This window comes from Homarus americanus, unplaced genomic scaffold, assembly GCF_018991925.1.
Source record: "Homarus americanus isolate GMGI-L3 unplaced genomic scaffold, GMGI_Hamer_2.0 scaffold48406, whole genome shotgun sequence".
Lineage (NCBI taxonomy): Eukaryota > Metazoa > Arthropoda > Malacostraca > Decapoda > Nephropidae > Homarus > Homarus americanus.
Window position 1 is genome coordinate 1,981,138 of NW_024753828.1, and position 24,020 is coordinate 2,005,157.

Consider the following 24,020-nt stretch of genomic DNA (forward strand, 5'->3'; position numbering starts at 1 on the left):
CCTGTGTGAGTGCGTCACTCCGGGGGTCACCATTTGTAGCGTACGAGATGTTTGGTTCACACTCAGGATGGGATGGAGAAAGGAAACTCACAATGTGCTCTCTGTATACATGTTGTATTGGATGTACAATGCAGCTTGGTGCTGGGAAGTGGCAGCGTGGTTACAAGCGTAATGTAGAGAGAGCTGGTTGGTGAGGGTACTCAGAGGAGGACCAGCTTGTGGTTTCATGGTCGCCGGGTGAGAGCGAGACCGCCAGGCAGGAGGTGGAGGAGGCAGGTGTTGTTTGCTGCGGGTTGTAGCTAGAAGGGCTTACCACGAGGTGTGTGGGTCGCTGCGGGTCGCTGGCGGGAGTGCAGGGGCCTGTAGGGCAGGAGGAGGAGGAGGAGGTGTTGCTGCTAGCTGGTGTAGGTAGAAAGAGGTAGGTCACTACGAGGTCAGGTCTTATAGCTGGAGGTAGGCGTGGCTTAATAGTTGACCTTCCGTCATAAAGGGCGCTACGGACGTAGACCACCAGGCATACACTGTACTCCGGGGTCGGGAGAGACTTGTTGTTCGCAGGGTTGCATGGCACATGAGGCAGAACGGGCGGTGAATGCCACATGAGACATAACGTGTGAGGGCGTGATGAGCCGGCCGCTAGGGGGGGGGGGCAATTCTCTCTAGATACACGAGATCTGTGGGAGAAAAGAGGGAGAAAGAGGGTTGTGGAGGCGATGAATGTTGTGCTTCCCTCGCGACAGGTACAGAGTCCTCAGATGCGCCTGCTGGGGTGTGTGGGCCTGGGTTCAGGAGCAGGGGCTGCATCAGGAAGTGTGTCCATGACAGCAGCAGGTTGCATGACAGCAGCAGGGTCCATGACAGCAGCAGGGTGCATGACAGCAGCAGGGTCCACGACAGCAGCAGGGTGCAGGACAGTAGAGTACCTGAGGGAAAAAAAAGGGTGTGTGGGGCCGCACTCAGGTGCATGGGCCATGTCGGGAGCAGGGCTGCCAGGCAGGAGCGGAGGAGGGGATTTTCAGTTCAGACTCTTGGAAAACTCCCCAGCACAGAGAAACATTCTGAGAATGTGGGCTGGTGTTTGTCTGTGCAAGATGCATAGTTAGATATTCAGAAAGTTTTTTCCAGTAACCGGAAATATTTCCAGGGATGGGGGATTTTTCCGCTTTGGAGAAAGTCGTATGGTTAGCTGGAAATCTCTCATGCCCGGAAGTGCTCTGCACCATTTGTTCTGGCTAATGGGGATATCACTGTACTACCGCCACCTCACCACCCGCTTCCCGGCCACACGCCACCTCCCTGTTGCGCGCCTCTCCACCATCCGCCTCTACCAACCACTATTGCATCACCCTCTTCCAGCAGTGATCCTGATGATTCCCCTATGCTTCACTAACCAGATGTCTCTCTATGTACAGTGCACCACACTATCAAGCTCCAAACTCCCACATATGAATGTAAGTATTGGTGACTTGAGTTTCTCATACACAGTATAGATATATATATATTAGTGCACTAAGGTATTATATAAGTGGCTATTTGTGGTTTTTCCAATTCACACACATTTCTTGGAACCTATCCCTTGCAAATGGCAAGTGTTTACTGTAATTGAGGACTGCCTGTGAAAGGGCAATTTTGGTTGTACAGTATTTAAAAAATCAGCAAAGTTGTGAACTGGAAATTACTATCTGTGAAACTATGGGGTACAGTATACGGTACAAGAAAGCCCCTGTATGAGAAATAATTAAGAAATAGAACAACTTAAATTGTTTGTTTATTTAATTGGCATTTTCACTGGTATACAAGTTACATGAATTTGATGATAAAGGGAAACAGTGGCATACTCTCAGAATGTTTTCATAAAAAATTTATATCTGTGCAAAATATTAATCTATACAAATACTGTACTAATATCAGTCAAGCTAAACAGAGTTCCTTGTCTTTCATTCATGAAGGCTTCAAATTGCATTTTTTCCACTTCATATTGTCACTTTTCCATTTTCTTCATAAAAAAAATAAAGTATCCTGTACTTCATAATCTTGGTCCTTAATAAACACATTGTCTAACCCTAAACAGGTATGAACTTTAATGTTGTTATATTGTACACTTATTTCATTAAATTTAATATTTTTTTTTTACAAACACTACTAGCATTCTTCTTTTTAAAATCAGAATATCACATTTGTCCACACTGAGAAATAATCACTGGAATTTTTGGTTTATTGTTTGGTCCCGTTGGAACATTTTCTATTTTACGCATCACCAGGAGGCCATCAATCACTCTTCCAAACACCACGTGCTTCCCATCTAAGAAGTCACACTTGGAGCAGGTGATGAAGAACTGGCAACCATTAGTATCCTTTCCACTATTGGCCTGAGGGAATATATAAGTTTAAAATATTTTAAAATATAAATTTCATATCCTATACCATCTTGATTAAATAAGTATTGTATTAATATTCCCAGTTTGGGATAGAGGCCCTTAAGTCATACTTCACTGTACTAAATATATTTCTGAGAACTCTTATTTGAAAATTGTTCACCAATATTGCAGCTGTCTTACTGGTTTTCACTTACAAGCTAAAGTTACAGTAAGAACAGAAAGACTGTATGTAACAAAATAGGAAAAATAATTCATTCTTACCAGTGATAATAATCCAGGACCATCATGCTTAAGGATGAAATTTTCGTCTGGAAAGCTTGGACCATATATGCTCTGTGTACCTGTCCCATCACCCTACAGATTAAAGTAAAGGAAAACATTAATAACTGAAGAAATGAAATTATCTTTCAACACCAGAAAGAAGAGTCCTCCTTTGATTGTCTAGTTACTGTATCAAGTAAGATAACAAAAAGTATTCGTAGAATGTTCTTTATTCTTCTGTAGATACCCTTGTAATATACAGCATAAACACCTAGACTGAAGCTAAAATAAATAGGTTCATGCAGGTTCTTCTTCAACACCAGTCAAAACATATTTCTGCTAGGTGATATCCACATCCATAGCCAAGGACATGATTGGGGGATTCATATTAACACACTTCGCATACCACCTTATTTATAACAAATGCCCCTTCAACGCACAGGTTACCATATGACATTTTATAAGCAAAAAACATAAACTCAATCTAAAGGACATAAATAAACAAATAAATACTTCACTCGACCTTTGGCGCCAACTCTCAAACATGTTACTGTCTCCTCCCCTTCCTCCCTCCCCAGACTAAAGTTAGGGGAATATAATTTGCATTGCTGGAATCCTTGCAAGACAGCGAATAATTTGAATATAAACATCATATATTTTCCACAACAGATAAAAATTAATCACCTGTTTCACATTACAGTACAGTGGTCCCTCGGTTAACAAAATTTAGGTTAACATTTACCTTCCATAAGAATCTTCAATTCGGTTAACGAACAAAAATTCGATTAACGAAATCCTTACGAACATCAAGTTTTGTTGTGAGCATCAGCTGATGGGCTAGTCTGCCAATTCAGTAATTCAGTAATCTGTTCTATGTTTACATTCGTTTCCAGTGGAGTAAATATCAAGAAAATTGTGCTCTTTAATATTTTTGCATTTTTTATATTAAAATTATTAGTCATTCTAAAATTTAGCCGTCCAAGCTCTGTCTACATAAAGTTTTTCAACTATTATTTTTGGCTCAATATATGTAACTTTATTCATTTATTGAAACTCATTTACATGCATACACTGTCCTAAGGGCAAAGCTATATGTACATGTAATCAAAATAATGTACAAAATGAATACTAAAATCTTAGTCTAGTGCAAACTATTGCATGTTTACATTCAAATTAATCACTATCGTATAAGAATTCATCAATGTAAGTTATATTCTCCCCGGTCACTTCTATGAAATTTTATAAGCAAAAACAAAATCTCAATCTAAAGGACATAAATAAACAAATTAATCCTTCACTAGACCTTCGGAGCTAACTGTCAAACATGTCACTGTCACCCCCCCCCCCCTCCCAGCAAAGGTTTGGTGGTTATACAGTAGGCTTTAAGTTTTTATCTTATATAATATCACAGACTAAAGTTAGGAGAATATACAGTGGTCCCTTGGTTAACGAGCGCCTCGGTTAACGAGATTTCGGTTAACGATTTACCTTCCATAAGATTCTTAACTTCGGTTAACGAGCAATCCCTCGATTAACAAGTTTTTTACGAGCTGACTTCAACATGTTTTCGCTTGCATTTGGCGGTCCACCAGCTGTAGTATTAGTCCGCCAATACAGTAATCGGTTTTAGGGCTTAAATTCCTTATTATTTTAGTAAATATCAAGAAGTTTATATTATTCAATAATTTTAAAAGTTTAATATTAACTTTTATAGTCATTTTAACAATTAATGAACATAATTGAAGGTAAAGAAACTAGTTTCTGGCGTGCCATCCAGCCTGTTAACACACCAGACAGGCGTTAGTCTCTCTCTGTTTTCAGTGGAGGTAACATCTTGCTTGAGACTCTCTTCAACTAAACGCTTTTTTTCTGTGTTTCCAGTCAAATTATTGGTCACTTTGAAATATATTTAACATATTGATAATATATAGCCCAGTGCAATGTTGATTTAAAGAAAATAATCTTGAAATACACCAAGAGAACTAAAATTTTAAGGGTGAAATGGTGCCATGGGGTGACTTCTCTTCCACCCCAATGCCTTCTCTTCTTCCTTCTCCTCCACCCCCATTCTAATTCCCATCATCATCATCATCATCCAGGAGCCTTCTACATACACACCTCAAAGTAAGTGTATTTTTCTACCTTTTTTGTTGAATTTAGGCAATTTTCGGTGAGCTGGAACCAATTACCCAAAAACCCATTGAAACATGGTTTCGGTTAACGAGTTTTTCGGTTAACGAGCAACCTGCTGGAACGGATTGTGCTCATTAACCGAGGGACCACTGTAATTTGCATTGCTGGAATCCTTGCAAGACAGTGAATAATTTGAATATAAACGTCATATATTTTGCATATATTTTGGGTAGATTTACATAAATTTCTTCATTTATTTTCATTCATTTACATGAACACACCATACTAAAAGAAATGTAAAAAGAAATAAATTACCTAAGTGCAAACCTGTACTGTACATGTACTAAATGATAACGGTACTAAAATTGTTACGACTAGTGCAAATTATAGCTTGTTTATATTCAAATTAATCATTACTATCTTACAAAATCCAGGTCGTAAGTCGAAATGGTCGTAAGTCGGAAATGCTAAAATATTACATAGAAAATCGAAAATGGGTGTCACCTTTTCTTCTTAGCACCACAAAACACTTACTTTTAAGCTTGCCAACCATTTTAAAGTGAATTACATACGAAAATTTTGTCTGTGTACCGACTTTGGGACTCGAAAATATGTAATTTTACCAAATTTTGGTACGACTGAGGCAGGCGGTAAGTGCGGGTGGTCGTAAGTCAAGTAGGTCGTAATTCGGGGAGGATCTGTATACTGTATATATATAATTTGGAGACGCTAAAACCGGGTACCAATTAGTCGCTAAACTTCAGATGCTACTGAACTGTAGTCAAAGATTGTACAAAAATAGATAAACGACTGCTTTTTAAACAATTACCGTACAAACACTTTGCAGGCCAATATTGCTGCACAGAGGGTGGCACAAATGTGTGGGGTGGATATCAAGATAAAATTTAAAGGGCTCACTCACTCAGCCTTCTAGCTTCACTGCTTTGACAATACTGATGTCTTATGGTCGGCGTGCTAAGGATTGTTGCCTAACCAATTAGTGATGGATTATCACGAGAGGAAGCCTACCAAAATTTTATGCATCAATCAAATTACCTGTATTTGTAATTTTTTTCTCTTCAATGATGCTTTGGGGTGTCAGTGCCAAATGGACAAACTTATCATTGATGCCTATATGCATCACTGTGTACAAGTGTTAACTCTCAAGTTATAATTACAAAGGCTACTCAAAACATCAAATACAAATGCAGGAATGACCAGTTTAGTGGCCTTTTTTTCTATGTTATGAGCTCATGATGCAGCCAAGTGTTCACTCATATCAATAAAGATTAATCAAGAGATGAGAAAGAACTGAGAAGAAAATCAGGAATGCTGTCCCCAGTCATCTCCAAATATTCAAATCACGGCAGTGAGGAAAGAAAACTTTTTCTTATCCCTACATCATTATCTATAGAATATGTGAAGGCCATGAGCATGGCCATAGATTCTGAGTGGGGATGAGGGGGATGCATTCCATCCTACAATCAAGGTGGGAGATTTCCTATATAATTATCCCCCCCTACAATTCAGATAATTAAAAAAAAATGTGAGAATTTTGTTTTCATCATTTTGCTGTTTAAGAATCATTCTGAGTGATAGGGTGGTTTGAGGTAAATGTTCAGTGTTAGTTTAAAATTTAATCCTGACAGTGAGGTCAGTTAAGGTCAACCTTCTTGCATGTCAGCAACACTTGTCAACTCAGTCATCATCAATCCCCTCCTCTGAAATGTGACAGCTAGTAACATTATGGTCAACCTGCCTCAGGTCACAAAGGCTGACACAACAATGTTGTTAATGCTGACACCATGAGTCAGCCTTTCAGGATATATAATAGGGTAGCCCCAGCAAGTTGTATCAGTTTTAGGAGACACATCATAACGGGAACTTGTATATTTACCTACTTCACTGGAAAACTTCAGATTATAAGGTATGAAATAATCAAAATAATTCTGTAAAAAGCATTATACCTTTTAAAATAGTGTAGATGATGTATTTATTTATAAATAATTTAGTGGACCATTTCTACAAGTCTCAAAAATCATCCCCAGTTCAGTCACAATGGCCATGAAGGAAAGAGGCATTTGCCAGATGGTTGCGTAGGGACTATCTGTTATGTAGCTTGGTTAAACAACAAACAGGAGAATAGATATAATCATTGGTTTATCATAAAAATACCTTTCTTAAAACTAACAAAAATTTCAAATAAGAAAATTTTAAGTTGTCACACAACTATTACTATCTTTTTTTTTTATGTTGATATACTTAAGTGACATAGTGCCACTGATAATATGTACAGGTACTGTCCCTAAAATGAGTTACAAAATAAAAAAACTTACCCTCATAAAGTCTCCTCCTTGAATCATGAAGTCCTTGATAACACGATGGAAACAAGCACCCTTATATCCTATGGGAACTCCATCCTTACGGTACTCTCCAGTACAAAACTGGCGGAAATTCTCGCTTGTCTTGGGACAAACATCTGCGTACAGTTCCATTATCATTCGTCCAATTTCCTGGAATTAATTTGAATTTTAATAAACAACTGTCTAAAACAAAATACAAAATACCAATCAGTGATTGAGGGGAAATCCCATTTTATGACAAAAGGGAAATGTTAAAAATCCAATAGCTATTTACTCCATTTCTAAAACTTGAGGATATTTCACCATAGAAAATATATGCTTTCTTACCTCGTGAAAAGCCCAGAAGTGAACGAGAAAAATGTTTTGTAAAGTGCTGTATTATTTATTACAACTGTCTCCATCCTTAATATTTTTCTACAATTGGGAGATTGGAGCAACACCACCACACATATTTTGCTTAATATAATAATAATAATAATAATAATACAGTAATAATAGTATAGTAATAATACAGTAAAAATAATAATAATAATACTTATTCAGTTAAACTGCCATACATGTTTACAACGGGATCAGCATCTTTATAAACAATGCAGTTATACAGCTCAGCATGAACACACAGGAGTACTGTACTGTACTGTACTGTACTGTACTGTACTGTACTGGGGCAGCATACTCAAAACACCTCATCAGTTACATATAGTAGCAAAGATACAGTCCTGTATCTCACAGACTCCTTACAGTCCCGTAAATTTCCCATACTCAAAATTGATTTACAGGGTCTGAAAGCAGTTCGTAACTTTGGTGTTTATCCTGTAAATTTAGTTCTCTTGTCCGAAGGTAGATGGCGTTGCAAGAACTTTTTGGCCAATCGTCGTTTAGTTAACAAAATCATCAACTAATCACAAGAGAAGAAGAAATCAGCTGATATCGACGCATGTGATAGTTGCTAGACATGCACACTGCAAGGTCATTAGTGAAGATGGAATTGTGTTTAAGTAATACTTGAGGACAATGATTAACAAATGACAAAAAAAAAAAAAAAAAAAATTGAGGATTTTGAAAGTTATCTTTGAAGTTTCACTTAACGCGTTTTTATCATGGGCACGCCGTGCTCTACAGAGCTGAACTTTCTACTAACACTTGATTTTTTTCCACATTTTTTCCACATAAGCAATGCAGTGTCCGACGAGACGCTGGCTTTAGATTTGCCCCACCCTCAAACACCCTGCCTGACTGCTCAAGCCAGCTCAGCAAAAATCTCATGCCAAATTTTGTCAGAATATAATTCTTACATTGCTGAATTTTATAATTTGGTGGATTATTTGAATATAAAAACATCATATATTTTTATATTTCAAACATACAATTTTTAGATAAAAATTTTTCTCTGAGTAACTATGTTATCTTTTGTGCAAAATATATGACATTTATATTCAAAATATTCCTGGTCTTACAAGGAATCCAGCAATGTCAATTATATTATCCTAACTTTAGTTTGAGATATTATTTATTACAAAAAAGTTAAGTATTCTGGTTTTCCCACACATCTCCTTGGGACGGGGGGTGGGGGGGAGGGAGGGACGACCGACCATCTGTTACCCTGTGAAGAATTTTTTTTTTTCTATTAACTGAAGATATTTGTTTTAGCTCATAAAATTCATACAAATTACCCGGTCAGAATATAATTTACATTGCTGGAATTCTTATACTTTGATGATCATTTTGAATATAAACATCATATATTTTGCATTACATACAAATTTTAGATAAAATGTTTTCTGAGTAACTATGTTATCTTTTGTGCAAAATATATGACATTTATATTCAAAATATTCCTGGTCTTACAAGGAATCCAGCAATGTCAATTATATTATCCTAACTTTAGTTTGAGGAATTATTTATTAAAATTTAGTGGTTATCCCACACATCTCCTTGGGACGGTTGGTGGGGGGTGGGGGGAGGGAGGGAGGGACCGGACCGACCGACCATCTGTTACCCAGTGAAGAATTATTTTTTTTTTATTAACTGAAGATATTTGTTTTAGCTCATAAAATTCATACAAATTACCCGGTCAGAATATAATTTACATTGCTGGAATTCTTATAATTTGGTGATCATTTTGAATATAAACATCATATATTTTGCATTAAACATACAATTTTTAGATAAAATTTTTTCTCTAGGTAACTATGTTATCTTTTGTGCAAAATATATGACATTTATATTCAAAATATTCCTGGTCTTACAAGGAATCCAGCAATGTCAATTATATTATCCTACCTTTAATCTGAGGTATTATTTAATACTAAATGTTAAAAACTCTGGAAGGGAGGATTGGTGGGGGGTGGGGGGAGGGTTGGGACTGACCGCGCGGTTGGAAGAGGGGGGGAGGCAAGGTGGGGTACTTTGATTGACAGATAGTGTCGTGAAGATTATTTTTTTTTATTATTAACTGAAGATATTTGTTTTAGCTCATAAAATTCATACAAATTACCCGGTCAGAATATAATTTACATTGCTGGAATTCTTATAATTTGGTGATCATTTTGAATATAAACATCATATATTTTGCATTAAACATACAATTTTTAGATAAAATTTTTTCTCTAGGTAACTGTTATCTTTTGTGCAAAATATATGACATTTATATTCAAAATATTCCTGGTCTTACAAGGAATCCAGCAATGTCAATTGTATTATCCTAACTTTAGTTTGAGGTATTATTTATTAAAATTTAGTGGTTTTCCCCAAAAAATTTCTCTGAGAGGGAAGAGCCGGCAGTGTAGTGTGAGAGGGGGAGGGAGTCGAGTCCATTATTTGAATGGACATTAACTTGGCGACTGTATTTCTCTATTTCTCTTAAGTATTAATTGTGTGCATGTACCATCATAAAATTAAGATGTTATTTTTACTACAACATAGGTATGTGCCTTCAAAAAGTGGAGTTTGGGGGTTGGGCCGGTTTCTATTGGAATTAATCCCATATGTTCTGTTGTTCACTTAATGCGGATTTCACTTAGCACGGGACCCTCTGGGTTCTATTGACCGCGTTAAGTGGGGTACAACTGTATATATATATATATATATATATATATATATATATATATATATATATATATATATATATATATATATATATATAAATATAAATATATATACAGTAAATATATATAAATATATATATATATATATATATATATATATATATATATAAATATATATATATATATATATATATATATATATATATATATATATATATATATATATATATATATATATAATAACCACAAGGAAAAAGAAAACACGAAATTTCGGTTAACGAATTACCTTCCATAAGAATCTTCATTTCGGTTAACGAACAAAAATTTGGTTAACAAAATTCATACGAAAATGTTTCGACATGCTTTGGCTTGCTCACCAGCTGGAAGATTAGTCCGCCAATACAGAAATCGGTTCTAGGGCTTACATTCGTTAAAATTGAAGTAAATATCAAGAAGGTTGTACTATTTAATAATTTTCCAAGTTTTATATTAAAATTTTTAGTCATTTTAACACATATTTAACATAATTGCAGTACAGGGAACTAGTTTTTGATGTGCCCATCAGCCACTTCACTGACCCACCAAGGCCTCAATTTGTATCTCTGTTCAGTGGAGGAAACATCTTGCTTGTGGGTCTCTTGAACACAGAGTATTTTTACATTTTTGCAGTACAATTACCGTATAGGTCACTCTGAAATTTATTATCATATTGACAATATATAAGTGCAGTGCAGTGTTGATTTAAAGAAAATAATCTTGAATTACACCTAGTGAACTTAAAATTTGATGGGTGAAATGACGGCATCAAGCATGGGGTGATTTCTCTTCCACCCACACTTCCTTCTCTTCTCCCTTCTTCTCCACCCCCACTTCTAATTCCCATCATCATCATCATCAACCAGCTCACCGAAAATTACATACAAATTAAAAAAAATGCAGTTAAGTACACTTACTTTGAGGTGTGCATTTAGAAGGCTCCTGGTTGATGATGATGATGGGAATTAGAATGGGGGTGGAGGAGAAGGGAGAAGAGAAGGCATTGGGGTGGAAGAGAAGTCACCCCATGCTGCCGTTTCATCCTTAAAATTTTAGTTCACTTGGTGTAATTCAAGATTATTTTCTTTAAATCAACATTGCACTGAGCTATATATTATCAATATGGAAAATATATTTCAAAATGACCAATAATTTGACTGGAAACACAGAAAAAAAGCATTTATGTTGAAGAATCTCAAACAAGAAGTTCCTTCCTCTGAACCTGTAAACAAATTGACGCCAAGCTTGGTGTGTTGAGTGGCTGTACTTCAATTATGTTCAATAATTGTTAAAATGACTAAAGAATTTAATATAAAACTTTAAAATGATTGAATAGTACAACCTTCTTGATATTTACTAAAATGGTATGGAATTTAAGCCCTAGAACCGATTACTGTATTGGCGGACTAATACGACAGCTAGTGAGCAAGCGAAAACATGTTGAGGGGCGCTCGTAAGGAATTCGTTAATCGAGGGATTGCTCGTTAACTGAGGCGCTCGTTAACCAAGGGATCACTGCGTGTGTGTGTGTATTATAAAAATGCCGTAATTTCACTGTGTTTTATAGTGGACACTGTCGTAGTTTGTGCAAATGCGTTAAAAAGTTGGTTATTTCTAGATTAAACCTAACCTAACCTCAGTTAATATGAAAAACAAGCAGCAGATGCACTGTTAGAAGACCTCACCTACTTAACCAAACAAACCTACCTAACCGTACCTAACTTGCTAACCTGACTCCGGCATATGAAACAGAAAGAAACTACTATGATGTGGTGCAATTTTACGTTTTTTTTTAACATGAGAGCAGCCGTCTGTACCAAACGGTTCTTAACCCTTAGGCCCCAGGTGACGTTCCAGAATGTCTGCCTATTCCCACCACTTTAAATGCCCAGCGCAGGTTACCAGGTTCCAGTGTGACTATTTGCCTGTCACATCATACGCTGGGCCACAGGGAAGCTTCCTGAACATAATTACCCACTTTTGTTTGTTTCAGTTTCATTGTTTGTAATTTTATCATGCTGTATCAAAGTAATATTGCACAAAGTATGGAGTTGTATTGTACTGTAGTGTAGTATTACTGTAAAACAATGCTATGATTATGTTATAAATGTATTTATTTGTGGAATTATTATTATTTTATGCATTACTTGCTCTACCAAACACAAAGACAGCCAGGCAGACTGGCAACAGACTGCGTGAGTATTGCCAAGCACTTTTTATGAAAAATAATGCAAATAAAATATTCTAAATGAATTATTTAAAGCAAATAATTATTAAGTTCAGTAAATACATACATTATTGGCCACCTCGGACACAAAGGCGAGCTAAACATAGCTGCTAAGTGAGTAAGGACCATGAGTGTCAGCTATCAAACCAACACTGTCTCCTTATCTCCTCCCTCTGCACGGCCAGGGAAGTTTCCAAAGGGTCAATATATAGTTTTTCTTACTTATTTTTTATTGTTTTATAATTTAAAAAGGTGAACAAAATTTTTTGGGAAAAGTTGATTTTTCTCGATTTATCCCCGCGGGAGGGGGAGGGGTACTGCCAGTGGCACCCTAACCCGGGGCTTAGGGTTAAGCATCACTGAGCATCTGCGTTGATCAAGCCCGGGCGGCAGTGTTTTTTGAAATGTAAATATGGTTGGCTGTTTACATCTGGGATGAAACGTTACCTCCGCATTACCACCGAGAAGACAATTTAATGAGCGCCTTAGGTACCTAATTATCTACCAAACGAAGCACTTGCACAAGAAATGATTATCATATCAGAACTCACTGATGAAAATTAACTAAGAAAATAAACAGCAAAACAAATAACTCATCCATGGGTCACTCCTCAATATTAACCATAATAATGCCTAAAAAGAAAAAAGGAAAAATACATTGCTCAACTAAAAAAAATCTAACCTAACATAGAATGAATGGTGAAATTGTAGATTACAGCAACCAAAGAAGTTTATATAAAAAAAAGGGGTCAATTTGTAGTATCACACAGGTCTTTATTTCGATATTAAAAATAGGTTTTTGCCCAATGTATTTTGATGAGTTTGGAACGAATTTGATATTCATTTACACCGGAAATCACGTGTTTTTTTTAGATCTCCGCCCCCCCACCCAACAATCATAACGGAAAAGTTAGTTTCTTTTTTAGAATAAATAACAAATTATTTTGCCAACCAACCAAGAAAACCTAGACTAACCTAACCTAACCTAACCAGGACCCTGGAGCTATGTGTGAGCAGGGGATCAGACCACCTCCACCATAAGTAAACAAATTATGGCAAAACTTGTGACTAAGCAAAAGTTATAATCTTGAAAATTAATACCTCGGTTATCCTTAATTTCCGGCAGATATATCATAGAAGAAAAGTGTCTTAGAATTGTGTAAACATTACGAGATACATATTTTTATTAATAAGGAAATAAAGACCGGTGTGATACTATAAATTCACCAAAAAATGTTTTACCTAACCTTATGTAATATAAGAAAATGATAGAAAAATAGTTCTATCGAATGAGTGTTGTGAATTTCTGGAATTCTGTGGTTGCTGTTTATTGCAATATCACCGAATGAATACCTTAATTAGCAGTGGAGTCCAGGGGGTATTGTTTCACTTTCAACTAATATGTAGCAGAAGATTTTTGACTGGAAAAATGAATAGATCTCGTCGAGAGCTATCTTCTGAACCCTACCGGTACATTTACTTGTCAATAGCTCTCGACTAGATCTATTAATTTTTCCAGTCAAAAACCTTCGGCTACATATTAGTTGAAAATACACAATACCCACATTTGCATTTGTCAGTATTAAAAGGGTTACTAGATTAAAAAAAATAAAAAAAAACTTATTCTGAGCAGAGAGAGAAACCTGTACACAAGGGGAAAACGTTTAATGAAAAACGTTCAAGTTCAGGCATTACTACCGTTACGTTTCTTAAAACAAATGTTGATATTATTATACATTACCGTTTGTCCAACTGTTATATCAAAGAATACAACAGGATTATTAGCATGCCTTAGCTGCTGCTGAATCTGATTCCATGTGGGCATTCTGGGAGGTGATTACTTGAAAATGTTATAATTTATGTTCACACAAGTTTAAAGTGTACGCGAGGTTTGTTGTTGGTGTTGAGCAGTCAGCTGTCCAGTGTCAACAGCAGTGTTGCCATCTACAAATTTACATTCCCGCTGTATAAAACTCCAAACCACGCTAGATTTGACCCCTAACCGCTAGATAATAGCATGTGTTACCATCTTTATATATACCGTATATAGATATATAGACAATTAAACTGATTAATATATATATATATATATATATATATATATATATATATATATATATATATATATATATATATATATATATATATATATAAAGTATGGTACATAGAAGTACTGTATAGCTAATTAACACACCGGTGGGCATAATATCACAAAAGTAATATTTTTACTTTTACTTGTATCCTCTTTACCACTGATCGGCTCGTTAGCCACTTGGGCGATCGGTCACGTTGTAGTGGATTCCTTCCCTACAAGCACCGAACCTTCTCGAATTCCCCAGCCTACGCCTCTTTTCTCCCTCAGGTACCCCCTGCTACTGTCCTGCACCCTGCTGCTGTCGTGACCCTGCTGCTGTCATGCAACCTGCTGCTGTCATGGACACTCTTCCTAACGCAGCCCCTGCTCCTGACCCAGGCCCACACACCCCAGCAGGCGCATCTGAGGACTCTGTACCTGTCGCGAGGGAAGCACAACATTCATCGCCTCCACAACCCTCTTTCTCCCTCTTTTCTCCCACAGATCTCGTGTATCTACAGTAGACAGAGTTGCCCCCCCCCCTCCCTAGCGGCCGGCTCATCCACGCCCTAGCCGTTATGTCCCACATGTGGCATGCACCGCCCGTTCTGCCTCACATGTGACACGCAACTCTGCCAACCTCCAGCCTCCCGCCGCGCCCGGAGGGAAAGGGGAGTATTGTAGTGGATTCCTCCTCTACAAGCACCGAACCTTCTCGAATTCCCCAGCTTACGCCTCCAGCGCCGCCCACGGAGCGGGAGACGACTATCTACTCACGCCTATCCTCGCCTTATAAGGCCTGACACCGCTGTGACCAGCCTCTTTCTACTCAGTGCCACAGCCAAGCAACACCTCCTCCTCCGCGCCAGCCTGGCGGCTCCCGCACCCTCGCCACCTTGGCGTCCCTCGTCGCGTGCCCTCTTCTGGCATCCTCACCAACCAGCTCTCTCTACATCACGCTTGTAACCACGCTGCCACTTCCCAGCACCAAGCTGCACTGTACATCCAATACAATATGTATACAGAGAGCACATTGTGAGTTTCCTTTCTCCATCCCATCCTGAGTGTGAACAAATATCTCATTACCCCACAGGCTAATCCCCGTATAAGAAAAAAAAAATGTCACATTGCACTTTGTTTGCTTATCAAACTTGTTACTTTACTAACAACTGATTATGAATTTGCTTACTTTGAAGGTTGTTTGGTTAGTTATTTGGTTACTATATCAATAATTATTTTCTTTTGTAATATATTATATTGGTAAAGTTGTTTGGATTAATAACTTGTAAGAATGATAATATTGTTTGTTAAATTATCTTATATTTTTTTATTAAATTGACAATGTGTTCTGATTCACCTGTTTAGCTAGTTAGTTAATAAGCTCTTCCTCCCTATTACCAGTAACATACGTAGCGAGTGTTACTGGGCGTTTATACTCCTCTGCCAACCACACGTATAATCAAACACCGGGTGGTTAAACTCCTCTGCCAACCACAAGGACTGTAAACATATAGGGTGAGATTTTTGTACACATGACATCCACTAGAGGTGATTGGACTGTAGTGGATCTCTCCCCGACAACTGCGTATCCGTATTCCAATGCATTCCAATACGACAGTATCCTAGCAACCAGCGAGCTGCTTTGGGGTCGCCACCTGCTACGTCTACCCTAGCAACGGAGTCAAGCAACCGGCGAGTTCCCACGGGTTTACTTCCGGCTGCTGTGTATATAAGCTCTCAGTCTCTCCATTGAGATGGATTCTGCCCTAAGTTCCTGAACACGCAACACCACCTCTGAGCAAGCTCCTTGCTGACCAGCTCTCATTCTACCCTACGTTCCTGAACACGCAACACCTCCTCCGAGCAAGCTCCTCGTTGTCCTCCAGCTCTCATTCAACCTGGAGGACAGCAACACGCAACATCTCCTCTAACGAAGCTCCTGCACAGATACCTCCTCAAGCACGCTACTCACTGAACGTGTCTCTTGAGCAAGCTTCTCGCCACACGGCATCTCCAGCACCAGACTGTCTTGTATATAATATATTTTATATAAGAAAACCACCACCTAGAGTTTCCTTCCATCCATCCTGAATGCTAGACAACATAATATCACGTAACCCTACAGGACCATCAGGAGACTGTTAGTCACACCCAGGTTCTCTCTGTGGCAAATGATAAGAAAACTCTGATACGGTTGTTGATTTTAGATTCAGCATTTCAGTTTTTAAATTTTCACTGGAAACTCACACACCCTCCCTCACTCTAACACCCATCTCATTATTTCTCTCCATCCTCTCAACCACACACCCTCCCTCACTCTACTATCCATCTCATTATTTCCTTCCATTCTTTATTCACACACACCCCCTCACTCTACCATCCATCTCATTATTTGAAATAATGAGGGAGGGTGAGAGGATGGAGGGAAATAAATTTCCCTCCATCCGCTCACCCACACACCCTCCCTCACTCTACCATCCTTCTCATTCTCAGCCTTCATCCTCCCATTGTGATGGGATCTAGGTAGTTAGCTCTTTCAAGAAAATTATTTAATATATGTTTGTTCATTCTTTTTCATCTTATATGTGTTATGTTATGTTTGTTTGTGATATGTATTGTTGTACTGTCGGTTATATAGTGTATTGGTGTATTGTAAATTATGTATTGTTTGTGTCAATGTTTACATCCTTGTAGTGAGTAATAAACAAACTGACAACTCTGTTTGGTTAGTTGGTAGGCCTACCAGTAGCAGTCACTCACCCCCCTGTCTTCCTGATGTGCTGTTGTTCCTGACTGTCTCTGACCTGCGCTATGTTATACTGCCAGATTCTGGGGTCACTAATTCTAAGGGGACAGTATGTAGCTCGTTAGGTAGCGGGCTGAGTAAGCTAGACATTGGATTGAGTTTTTCATTGACCAAATCGATAGTGGGAAGAAGGGTGAAACATCAAGCATGTCTTAACTAATTTATTCCTTACAAAACATATTGCATCCCGCCAAAATACAAGAAGAGTTGGCCTTCCTCAGGAGCACAATTATGATTTACGTTATACTGCACAACAACACACGTCTTACATCAACTGCGTGTCATTAACATACACATACTTCATAACAATCACTGACCTTACCTCGGTCATTCCTTCTCACTATAACACCAAATACATCAGACTGCACCACCTGTTAGAGTATAACATCACCTGTTACATTACAAAAAGAGTTGGCCTTCATCAGAAGAACAATATTATTTTCATTACACTTCTCTTGATGAGCAGATGGGATACTTCCCAGGTAATCATACCAGTATTGGTTCCACGCCTGGTATTAGGAAGTCGCTCCACATAGTGACCGCGAAACTTCTCAAGTATACAATGATTTTCTCCTATCCTGGTTGGTGATATGTAGGGTATCCACAGATTCACAGTGGAGGTGCATGACCACTGTGAGCAGACGCACCCCACATGGTGCATTCCTCAGTGGTGGTCCTGGCTGACGCTCGTGTGGTACCTGTGCTGGTGAAAGGGCTGGCGTCACTGAGAATGATGCCTGAGGGGCTTTCATCACCACACACTAGTACACTATGACTTCACTTTATAACATCAGGCAAGGTTTTAAGATGTAAAAACTGCTAGATAAGTCTTTTTAGGGCTGAATAAAGCACGATGAAGGGCACCAGACTGGTGCCTGCACTTCGGCACCTCAGCTACCCTGAGAGATTGGAGCGCCTGAACTTGCCTATCTTATACTACAGACGGGCAAGGGGGGACCTAGTTGAGGTGTATAAGCATCTCAGGGGGCACTACTCAGTTGAGTGTCCTTACTTGGAGCTGGCGGACGCTCGCCCCACAAGGGGTCACAGCTCAAGACTGAAGAAGCTGCAAGTCCAGAAAACCGCGAGGGCAAACTTTTTCGGAGTGAGGGTTGTAAACTCTTGGGACTATCTACCAGAGAGTGTTGTGACGGCACCGAGTGTGAGCTCTTTCAAGACAAGACTTGACCAACACTGGAGCGGGTTCAGGTACATTCAGGAGCCGGTGCATGCCCAGTATTTGCCAACAGTGCGTCACAGACGTGACCGATCGCCCGGGCTGCTAGCGAGCCGATCTTTTGGTGAAGAAGATAAATGAAAAGGAAAAGTTGGTGAGAGGGCGGGCGTCACTGAGGGCGATGTCCCGCGCCTCTCACTGACTTAGGCCTACAGTTTCCAATCTTTAATTTTCACTTTGATTTCTTATGGTTCTCACATGAACACTTTCCTATTTATTGTGACTTTATGCCTTATAAATACATTTCCTACTCCTAAATTACACACTAAGGTAAGGATCTGGTTAGACAGTTCCTGGGGAAATTTATTGGGCGATATCATTAACTCAAAACTGTAGTCCGGAGCGGAATGGACATCACATCGAACAAAACCTAGTATCGCATTTTCATGTCGTGGGTATGTCCACTTCACTTCAATCTTATTTAGGAATCCTCACATGTTGCAATCGTTGAACACATGAGATTAACTGATCATTGCATTGTTCGTTTATATTATCATCTGATACCTGCGGTAGTTATGATCACTAATCGTACAGACGTAAATAGAATCACTAGTCCATATCAATTGGACCTTCCCAATCATCCTATAGATACCTTGAGTTCTTCTTAATGTTATGAGTACATACACTTAGTATTATATGACCGTACCTGGGTACAATTCGTATAGAACTAACATCAACATTCAGTAGGTGAGTTATCCTTTATCAACGTTTCCCGTTTTCTGAGATTTGAATGTTATGTAGCGTAATATGAATTAAAGAGTTTTTAGGGATGACAATGATGTGCGCAGTACAGTGTATGCACATCCGGCGTCTCTGAGGGTTTTGTGTTTGTGCCACTGAGTGGTCACTTCACAGCTAAGTTTAGTTTTTGCATATTGTGATAGGTAACACTTATTCTATGTGTTAATTGTAAGATTAGAGGTTCTTGTCTTTTTGTCCCTGGTGTTGTTTCTCAGTTGTAGTTAATGTACTTTAATTTTCACCTTTCTGTATAGTGTAAATATGTTTAATACTAAATATATTATAGCAGTTTCTAGTATATTATGAATATTCCCGTTCTACGTTTATCTTCCCTTGTGTTTTCATGTTGTGGAACATTATAATAATCCCTAGACCAGTACGGCCAATAGCACCATCTAGGCCCCCTCCCCTTCACTCAACCATCCATCTCATTTTCTACCATCCTGCCATCCACTCTTCCCCACTCAACCATCCATCTCATTTTCTACCACCATCCTGCCATCCACTCTTCCCCACTCAACCATCCATCTCATTCTCAGCCTCCATCCTCGTGCCCACACTCCCTCCCTCACTCTACTTCCATCATTCTCAGCCTCTACCCTCCCACTCACACACCCTCCTTCAATCTACCATCTTATCTTATTCTCACCTTCCATCTATCTAATAACTAGAAACAAAAGAGTGATTGATCTACTCTGAACGAAGACCAAGTTGACAAAAATTGAATCATACTACTTGATCACGATTTATATTTCACTCCAGTAACTCCAAGTGATACACCAGTTTTAAGTTTGGCGGGTAGGACGTTCTTTATGGGCTAAGGGACAGGCATACAGGTGTTTTGAATTATATTAAGGGAGGAGCTGAAAATGAACTATAAACACTTCATTCCCTTACATAAATTAAAATATTTACACTACTTACAAAAATAAATCAGTCACATGAACACGCGAAGCTTCGAATAAACACACATACGCAAGTGTGACAGAGAGAGAGAGAGAGAGAGAGAGAGAGAGAGAGAGAGAGAGAGAGAGAGAGAGAGAGAGACTTAATACTACCGTAAACGGACTCGAAGGTACACGACTGTAAGTATAAATCACACATATACAACACACTCAGGTAATATCTCACAAGCTATTCATTCACTTCTACGTACACCATGTCCTTCCTCCTCAGAGTTACACTATAAGACAGTCGAGCAATATCCCATCCCCAAAGTCAAGGGTCCAGGTTGAAACACACATCCTAACACATCTACACTATCTTCTTAACACACATCTTCACTATCATCCTAACACATCTCAACTATCATCCTAATACATCTTCACTATCATCCTAACACATCTCAACTATCATCCTAATACATCTTCACTATCATCCTAACACACATCTTCACTGTCATCCTAACATCTTCACTGTCATTCTAACATCTTTACTGTCATCCTAACATCTTTACTGTCATCCTAACATCTTTACTGTCATCCTAACATCTTCACTGTCATCCTAACATCTTCACTGTCATCCTAACATCTTCACTGTCATCCTAACATCTTTACTGTCATCCTAACATCTTTACTGTCATCCTAACATCTTTACTGTCATCCTAACATCTTCACTGTCATCCTAACATCTTTACTGTCATCCTAACATCTTTACTGTCATCCTAACATCTTCACTGTCATCCTAACATCTTCACTGTCATCCTAACATCTTCACTGTCATCCTAACATCTTTACTATCATCCTAACATCTTCACTGTCATCCTAACATCTTTACTATCATCCTAACATCTTCACTGTCATCCTAACATCTTCACTGTCATCCTAACATCTTTACTGTCATCCTAACATCTTTACTGTCATCCTAACATCTTCACTGTCATCCTAACATCTTCACTGTCATCCTAACATCTTTACATCCTAACATCTTTACTGTCATCCTAACATCTTCACTGTCATCCTAACAACTGTCATCCTAACATCTTCACTGTCATCCTAACATCTTTACGTGTCATCCTAACATCTTTACTCATCATCCTAACATCACTCATCTACTGTCATCCTAACATCTTCACATCATCCTAACATCTTTACTGTCATCCAACATCTTTTGTCATCCTAACATCTTCACTGTCATCCTAACATCTTCATTGTCATCCTAACAACTGTCATCCTAACATCTTTACGTCATCCTAACATCTTCACTGTCATCCTAACATACTATCATCCTAACATCTTCACTGTCATCCTAACATCTTCACTGTCATCCTAACATCTTTACTGTCATCCTAACATCTTTACTGTCATCCTAACATCTTCACTGTCATCCTAACATCTTCACTGTCATCCTAACAACATCTTCTACTGTCATCCTAATCATCCTAACATCTTTACTGTCATCCTAACATCTTCACTGTCATCCTAACATCTTTACTGTCATCCTAACATCTTTACTGTCATCCTAACATCTTCACTGTCATCCTAACATCTTCACTGTCATCCTAACATCTTCACTGTCATCCTAACATCTTTACTATCATCCTAACATCTTCACTGTCATCCTAACATCTTTACTATCATCCTAACATCTTCACTGTCATCCTAACATCTTCACTGTCATCCTAACATCTTTACTGTCATCCTAACATCTTTACTGTCATCCTAACATCTTCACTGTCATCCTAACATCTTCACTGTCATCCTAACATCTTCACTGTCATCCTAACATCTTTACTATCATCCTAACATCTTCACTGTCATCCTAACATCTTTACTATCATCCTAACATCTTCACTGTCATCCTAACATCTTCACTGTCATCCTAACATCTTTACTGTCATCCTAACATCTTTACTGTCATCCTAACATCTTCACTGTCATCCTAACATCTTCACTGTCATCCTAACATCTTTACTATCATCCTAACATCTTTACTGTCATCCTAACATCTTCACTGTCATCCTAACATCATTACTATTACCCTAATAAATCATTACTATCACCTTAATAACCCTCTTCACTATCATCCTCACTATCACCCAATTTTTTTTAATATCACCCAAACAACCATCTTCACTATCACTCACTATTACCCCAGCAAACCTTCATTATCACCTTAACAACCATCTTCACTATCACTCACTATTACCCCAGCAAACCTTCATTATCACCTTAACAACCATCTTCACTATCACCCTAAGAACCATCTTCACTATTCCTCTAACAACCATCTTCACTATCATCCTCACTATATCTTCACTATCACCCTAACGACCATCCTCACTATCACCCTAACAACCATATTCACTATCACTCTCACTATCACCCTAACAAATTTTCACTCACCCTAACAGCCATCTTCCTATCACCCTCACCATCACCCTAACAAATCTTCACTCTCACCCTAACAACCATCTTTGCTATCACCCTCATTATAGGTCCACTATCACCCTAACAACCATCCTCACTATTACCCTAACAAATCTTCACTATTAGAACTAACAACCATCATCACTATCTTCCTAACACATATTTACTATCATCCTAACACATATTCACTATCATCCTAACACATGTTCACTATCATCCTATCACACATGTTCACTATCATCTTAATGTAGATCCTCACTATCAGCCACACACAACACTATCATATCATGCAATGTTAATACTTTACAAAATTCCAACTTCACTTTTTTCATTAGGTAAACGTCAATAAATAAGATTGATAGACGAACAATTTGAGTGGGCAAAACGGATAGTGTAAATTATATAAACATAAGTAGGATTACTAGTGTCTCACTACTAACCCAGCCTCCACAGTCGCAGGATCTCGTTGACGGCCAACTTGAGGGACCTAGTGACCCACTCACCAAGGTGCTTCGCCAAGATGTGTATAGTAATCCCAGCTTTCTTTTTACAGAAGGAGGACGAAGTCGCCACCAGAGCGACCTGAAAGTGGTTTCCGTGGTCGAAGACCTTGTAGCCGAGATGCCAGCAGGAAAAGGCGTGGAACCCTGAAATTTCCATGGAGATGAAGACGCCGCTGCAGTTTTGCAGTTATACTCCCAGCCAGAGCCAGTGATCGATCCCACCATCAGTTTCATCTATTAAAATTAAAATTTTATTATGAACGCTTCATGCTATTTTTAAGTATGTTTTCTTTTCTTTGTTTAGTTTTGTTTTTAATTTGCATTATCTAATTTCTTCTATCTCAACTTTCAGCATGCTTTCCTGGTGACGGAGTCAAGGATCGAAGCTATCCCCAGAAATGGGTCGTTCCCGTCCCTGGAGAGAGCGAACTTGTCATTGACCGATGCCATCCCCCAGAATGGGTTCCTACCCGGCGCCGGAGCGAGTTAATGATCTCTGTCCATTGTATAGTTTCAGTCTTCGGGTAGCTGAACGTTTTTCAATGAACAGTTATTTATTATTAATTATTATCATTATTATTATTATTATTACAGTATTATTACACAAACACACACACACAAATACACACACGCACACACACATGCACCTCACACACAAACAAACACCTCTTGCCCGACGTTCACCTGATGAATAGTAAATGTAATGCTGGAGGGCACCTAAAAAGGAATAAGGATAGTCTTAAGACAAACCTGTAAAGGTGCCAAATCGCATCCCTCACCTGGGAGTTGATTACTCCACATTGTAACGCTTGGAGGAGCACCACACAAGAAGGTGTCAATACTTTC

General features: G+C 38.5%; 1 protein-coding gene across 1 annotated transcript; it reads right to left on the bottom strand.

The window, feature by feature from the left end:
* Positions 1 to 1,755: 1,755 nt before the first annotated feature.
* LOC121855551 (peptidyl-prolyl cis-trans isomerase H-like) lies at positions 1,756 to 14,379 on the bottom strand. Its single transcript, XM_042350549.1, has 4 exons — positions 14,187 to 14,379; positions 7,109 to 7,285; positions 2,640 to 2,732; positions 1,756 to 2,369 (listed from the first exon to the last, which is right to left on the bottom strand). The coding sequence occupies exons 1-4, from the start codon at positions 14,268 to 14,270 to the stop codon at positions 2,172 to 2,174; spliced, it is 552 nt and encodes a 183-aa protein (XP_042206483.1). The 5' UTR covers positions 14,271 to 14,379; the 3' UTR covers positions 1,756 to 2,171.
* Between the last annotated feature and the right edge of the window lie 9,641 nt (positions 14,380 to 24,020).

Bases quoted from the DNA above. Each gene is read 5' to 3' on its own strand.
- LOC121855551 (XM_042350549.1), bottom strand. From the start codon at position 14,270: ATGCCCACATGGAATCAGATTCAGCAGCAGCTAAGGCATGCTAATAAT. The intron at 2,733-7,108 runs GTAAGTTTTTTT...TTTAATCTGTAG, and splicing joins AAGGAGGAGACTTTATGAGG to GGTGATGGGACAGGTACACA. The intron at 2,370-2,639 runs GTAAGAATGAAT...ATATTCCCTCAG, and splicing joins GTCCTGGATTATTATCACTG to GCCAATAGTGGAAAGGATAC.